The 6370-nt window shown below is 41.6% G+C and overlaps 1 protein-coding gene across 1 annotated transcript; it reads left to right on the top strand.

Moving 5' to 3' along the window:
• The first annotated feature begins 781 nt into the window (after positions 1 to 781).
• Positions 782 to 6342, top strand: aldh1a3 (aldehyde dehydrogenase 1 family, member A3). Its single transcript, XM_031569355.2, has 8 exons — positions 782 to 998; positions 1410 to 1523; positions 1724 to 1826; positions 2350 to 2534; positions 2963 to 3127; positions 3726 to 3883; positions 4964 to 5038; positions 5286 to 6342. The coding sequence occupies exons 1-8, from the start codon at positions 888 to 890 to the stop codon at positions 5353 to 5355; spliced, it is 981 nt and encodes a 326-aa protein (XP_031425215.1). The 5' UTR covers positions 782 to 887; the 3' UTR covers positions 5356 to 6342.
• The last annotated feature ends 28 nt before the right edge of the window (positions 6343 to 6370 follow it).

Raw genomic sequence — 6370 nt, 5'->3', positions numbered from 1 at the left:
ACTCCGATTCCTCCATCCTTGCCTGATGCGCACGTCCACTGTATGGCACAGTCAGGCTGTGAAAGCCCCAGCAGTGTGCTCTCACCCCATTAGTGACAGCTTGTATAGCTCTAGTACTGTGCTGAGATCAGATCCTAAATCATATTATTAACTACTAATGAGTCTTTGCTGATTAATGGAATAGAACACACAACACACAAATACTTTTCTGGAAATTCAATCTTAAACTCAGCTTTCGCTAATCGCGTGCCCACGTTTCTTAATACCAGCACAGGGTACAATTACAAATGGGTTCTGTAAAGTCTATATGTCAGCAGCCCTAAGTAATCTGTGACTTTGATAATAACAGCAAATGCAATCAGGGTAATTAGATCGGGGCTTGGTGGGGCTCTGCTCAATTCATATCGCATTACCCGTTTCTTGAAAGAGCATATTTTGTAAATTTAGAGCAAAAGTGATCTTTCAAGTTTATCTGAATGCCATGTATCTTCTTATGTTGCTTTGGCAACAAAAGAACAAATCTGTTGTTAGACATGGGAGATTATATCATAAAGTGTAATTCATTCTGAGGCACTGAATGTAATTACTAAATGTACTACTGGCACACAAAGCCCATGACTCAGTATGAAAGAAAAACAGGAAGCCGTTCTCTGGAGTACAAAATTCCATAATTGCCATCACTGTATCCAAAATGCTGTAAAAGTTAACAATGCATTAAAAGTAAACATGTTGCCCGCATGCTCATTTCTGCTGACGGGGCCTGCGCGTTGGCCACGCTTGTATTCCCCAGGTGCACAGGGGTTTGTTGAACACTTGAAGAAAAAAAAATCCGCTCTTGCCTATCTCACTTTTTCTCTCTGTGCTCTCAGTGGAATTTCCCCCTGTTGATGTTCACGTGGAAGATTGCACCTGCCCTGTGTTGTGGCAACACGGTGGTCATCAAGCCGGCCGAGCAGACCCCACTCACGGCACTCCACATGGGGGCACTGATCAAGGAGGTGAGGTGAAACCCTGGGACCCATTGGGGGGGGGGGGGGGGGACTGCAGCTGAAAGTGCCAACACACAAACATTCAGTCAGAGCAGAGGTACTGAACGTCCTTCTACAGACATCCATTCTTTTGTGGTGAGAAGAGGACAAACATATTTTTCAATATAAAAGTAAAAAAAAGAAAATGGCATTGAGCTAAAACAGCCAGGCAAGGAACTCAGAGCCTGTGGGACATTTTCTTTGACCTATTTAGGTTCACTTGTAGCCCATTAGTCAATTTGGTTCTGGACTCTTTTCGGCGCATGGAAAAAGTCCCGGTCTTAAGTGATTAGGCTGTTTCTCTTTTATCATTCGTAATGATTGTTAGCGCAGCCCCGCTCCGCTCCTAATGACTCACATTCTTGTGGCTGTGCCACGCAGGCCGGCTTTCCCCCTGGAGTCGTGAACATCCTACCCGGGTTTGGCTCCACAGCTGGCGCGGCCATTGCCAGCCACATGAGTATCGACAAAGTGGCATTCACTGGCTCCACAGAGGTAAGCATTTTCATCTGGATGCGTAAGACAATTAGAGCTCACTGCCTGATGTTGCATACCCACTGTAATGCTGTTAAGAGAGACTTTTATTTACTTAGTTTTTACTTTTAGTAAGTTGTGTTTTTTTGGTTACTGTCACTGTTGATATATTAGTAGATGTCCTCACTGGCTGGATTGTCCTCGCTTCTTTTTGTCTCCAGGTGGGTCAGCTGATCAAAGAAGCCGCTGCAAAGAGTAATCTGAAAAGAGTGACTCTGGAACTGGGAGGGAAAAATCCATGCATTGTCTTCGCTGATTCAGACTGTGAGTGATGTGGTTTTTGTCATATGACATCAGCGCAGTGACATTTGAAACGGTTGAAATGGTATCACATTGACACACCCACAGCAAGCATTTTGGTGATGGCAATAATATTAATATTAATGTAACTACATTGCTGTATGTTTAGCAGGATGCCTGTATAAAGTTATTACAGTACAATAGCAAAAGTCAGCAAAAAGTCATGTGGACAGCACAGCAAAGAGAATTTTAATGTGTTTGCTTAGACTAACCCAATCAGAATCAGAATCAGAATCAGAATTGTTTTTATTGCCAAGTAGGTTTACACCTACCAGGAATTTGTTTTGGCATATTGGTGCTGACAATAAACATAAACATAATGCACAATGAATCCACATATCTCTTTCTTTGTACATAAAAGGAATACATAAATATATGCTTGGGCTCACCATGTTTATCTGTAGGACAGAAAGGAAGTGTAACCTTTCTCTCCTCACAGAATTGTGTAACTCAGTCCAGTTGACCACTGATTCCCGTGTGTCTGTAGTGCAGCTGGCAGTGGAGGAGGCCCAGAAGGGAGCGTTCTTCAACCAGGGCCAGGCCTGCACAGCCGCCTCCCGCATCTTTGTAGAAGACGAGGTGTACGAGGAGTTTGTGCGCCTCAGCGTGGAGTCGGCTAAGAGGATAGTGTCCGGAGACCCCATGGACCCACGAACAACACACGGGCCACAGGTAAGCGACTTGCTCCCCACTTTAGCACTGTTTTAAGTGGCTGATAATTCAGACGTTTGAAAGATTAAGAGGCTTTTTATTCATAGTGCTTGACGTAGTCCTAAAAAAAAAGGTAACAGACCCTGTTTTGTCAGTACACATAGTGTTAGTTGCACAGGCAGCTAAAAGGTTGGCCCATAATGGCCCATCACTTAGATAGCTAAGTGAGCTTGGAATGCTTATGTTATTATAGTCCTTGTTCATGAAGTTTGCCACCCTTATTTACCACCTAGTTACAAATGCATTTGGTTCGCCTCTTCACCCAATAGTGGAAGTGTGTGAATTGGCTGACAATTCCAACAATTCCAGCTGAATCACCCAGACCTGTCTCTCTCTCTCTCTCTCTCTCGCTCTCTCTCACTTTCTCTCTCTTGACCTTGTTGTGGTAGATTGACCAGAAGCAGTTTGATAAGATCATGGATCTGATTGAGAGTGGGAAGCGGGAGGGAGCTACTCTGGAGTGCGGAGGCCAGGCATCGGAGGGCAAAGGTCTTTACATTAAGCCCACCGTGTTCTCCGGAGTCAAAGACCACATGCGCATCGCCAAAGAAGAGGTACTGCAGTGTTCAATGGTCTAGTTATTTTCCCTACATTTTGTTTATGCAGTTACATGCTGTTTGTGGGTTGAAACCAATTGTTGTTGTTATTGTGTGTATAATACTGCCATCTCCTGGTGAGCAGCAGAATGAAATTGAATGGATCGTGAGTAAGAATAGTTTTTGGTTACAATGTTGTTGTTGAAATGAAAGAACAGACCAGATTTCAGTGTCATGGGTAGAAACATTGCTTTGCATTGGTTTTGGAGCTGATGTTTTCAAACCTAAAATAGCTCAGCTATTATTTTTTTGCGAATCCCAAGAGAGGGTCTTTCAAAGGCCTGTCAAACTCTCTCTGAGCTCACCATCCTAAAACCGCAATGTCACACTTAACAAATCTAAGATGACTTCAACCATCTGCTTTCTAATGTTGCTGTCACTGAAGTACACTGTCCCAATTTATGAGAAGCCAATTAAAAAATGTGTGCATAATTGGTCCCGTACAGTTTTGAGAGATGAGGGGAAGACCAGAATAAGAGCATTACTACATGTTTGTGTTCTGTGTTTGCATAGTGTGGTACCCTAGATGAGTTTGGTTGGGCTCAATTCTCTGCAGATTTTTGGCCCCGTGCAGTGCATCCTGAGATTTAAGAGCCAAGAGGAAGTGATTACGAGGGCGAACGGCACGCAGTATGGCCTGGCAGCGGCCGTGTTCACGCGCAACATGGACCGGGCTCTCAGTGTCTCGTCTGCTCTGCAGGCTGGCACCGTCTGGTTAGTGACCTTACTAATCCCCTCACAGCCAGTGTGGTTACCTTTCGGTAGGTGGAGGAACAGAGTGTTGTAACTACAAGGAGATGCTTTGAGGCACATGAGCTGATAAACGTCTTGGCTGTATGCCAGCATAGCCTTTGCTGTGAATCGCCTCGGCTGAAACCACTGAGATGTCAAATTTCTGCAAATCGAAAATAGTTTGTTAAACTTTCATAAAGCAGCCATGAAACAACATACAGTGTACTGATGGTATAGATTAATTCAGTAATAGTGTTCTAGAAGAGCAAAGACTATGGTTCCTCCATCACATATAATAGGTTCACAACAAAACTATATAGAGTTACAGTAGAGAAACTACGATGGACTTCACGTTGACACATCTTGTAGACAGCCTGTGCTGTAATGTTTTACCAATGACTTACCTTTCTATGTTAGGGAGCCCTCATGTGGTCACTATGCAGAATGTTTTTGACAGAAATTCATACCAAGGGGTTTATATCCCATTTTTTAAGTTTATAAACTCCCCCACGGATGTATTCTCTCAGTCTGTAAACTTTGCTCACAGTTCTGGTAATCCATTCCTACAGTTTCACAATTCATACTTATGGCTTTGTAAATCCGTTCCATGAATTTGTAATCCGTTTCCTCAAGTAAACAGTCCATACGTTTGACTTGGTATGTATGGACTGGTAAAATGAGGGAACAGATTTACAGCTCTGTGGGTGTGGCTTGTAAACTGATGCAATGGAGTATAAATCTGTGAGTGCTGAGTTTCCTCACACAGTGACCTCAGAATGGTGTGGTATAGGAGTTTGCTTCACATTATGGACATGCCAAGTCAGGAATGTGTAGCTCAACTTCCACTCAGTAATGCTGAAGATAACCGGTCTCCTACAGACAGTATAGCATAATTTATTATATTCTCTTTCAGCAGTTTATTATTAGTTTTTCCCATTGTGCTATTTCAGCTAAAAGACTAGGTGGATAAACATGTTTCAACACAAAAGTAAGTTAATGAAAGACATCTGTCTGTGACTGTGTGTTAATGTGTTCTTAATGGCGTCATATCCTCCTCACTAGGGTGAACTGCTACAATGCTCTTCATGCCCAGGCTCCATTCGGAGGCTACAAAATGTCTGGAAATGGACGAGAGCTGTGAGTAAAACTACAATCAGATCTGGTCAAAATATGTCACATTATTATAACAGTGTTGCTTTGCACTGTTATATTTTCCTGTCTGTGTTTCTCCCTGAAGAAGTAACAATTTGATGTTATCCAAATAGTCTTTTGGGATTACTGTGTTGCCATGCAGCATATATCCTACTAACTAAAACCTGGAAACAAACATTCAGAGTAGAGTTGACCCCATCCCAACTAATAAAGTTTGTGTTTGGTCTTGCAGTGGTAAGTATGCCCTAGCTGAGTACTCTGAAGTGAAAGCAGTCACCATCAAAATCACGGAGAAGCTGTGAGAGAGTGAAGGCCCAGACAGCATCTCCCTCGACCCCAGCATCGAAACAAGCACTTCCTGTGATAAACACCATCAACTAGCCCCAAGAATGTGGCTTGGTCTGATCATCTATACCATGTCTGAAGCCCATGGTTCTGCACCATGGCTGTGGAGCCTTCCCTCATAATCATAACCAACGCTTTCTTTACCTCTGCCAGCTACCTGTCTGTCCTCTTTTATCTCTGTAGATGTTATGTACAAATGTAAATGTAATTTGTTTTTGCTCTATCTTTAAAAAAAAAAAAAAACGTTGGGTCTTAAATTGCAGTCTTTTTCTAGAGTGTTAAACTATCTCCCCTGCAGTGAATGGACTGAGGACAATATGTCTCAAAGAAAAATGAATTATGTGTTTGTCTAATACTGTTTGATTGAGCCACATTGCGTGATACTCTTGATACTGTTGTATCAAATGTATACCATAATTAGAGGTCTCCATGCAAGAAGATTGTGTTTTATACCATACTGCCAAGTAAGACACATTTTGGACATTTACAGCCAATGTACAGTTTTTACTTTGAATAGGAAACTGACCAGTTTCAATAGGGCTCTTTTTAATTATTGTCTACATACCGCTGCTCTAAGTAGTGTGGTGATATTTTTTAAAGCTTTAATTCAAATTCAAGGAGGGATTATGGAAACTAATTAATTTGTACTGGAAACGTAAAATATAATGTGAAACTGGACATTTCATGATGTCATCAATGTATTTTAATAGTTTGACAATTTGCTGTACATTCAGCAAATCTAAAAGAAGGAACCAAGTGAAAGTGCTTTTGCTCTTTGCAGAATGTTTGTTTAATTGTTTTACCTGCAGAGAATGTAACAGTTATTTACAACCCAAATGGCAAAGTTTTTTTCATGATTCTTTGAGTAGTCATTAACTTTTTTGTAATACCTTTAAAATCTAACTGCTAAATAAAAAAAATAAAAAAAACATTGTTGGAATGAACTTAATGGTGAAGTGATTTCTTGACATA

Source organism: Clupea harengus, chromosome 6 (assembly GCF_900700415.2).
Source record: "Clupea harengus chromosome 6, Ch_v2.0.2, whole genome shotgun sequence".
NCBI lineage: Eukaryota > Metazoa > Chordata > Actinopteri > Clupeiformes > Clupeidae > Clupea > Clupea harengus.
The sequence above is the reverse complement of the archived record's forward strand: the minus strand, read 5'-3'. Positions and strand labels throughout refer to the sequence as shown.

Coding starts and splice junctions, on each gene's coding strand:
- aldh1a3 (XM_031569355.2), top strand. CDS start 888: ATGTTCACGTGGAAGATTGCACCTGCCCTGTGTTGTGGCAACACGGTG. Junction 999..1,409: donor TGGGGGCACTGATCAAGGAG/GTGAGGTGAAAC, acceptor TGTGCCACGCAG/GCCGGCTTTCCCCCTGGAGT. Junction 5,039..5,285: donor TCTGGAAATGGACGAGAGCT/GTGAGTAAAACT, acceptor TTGGTCTTGCAG/TGGTAAGTATGCCCTAGCTG.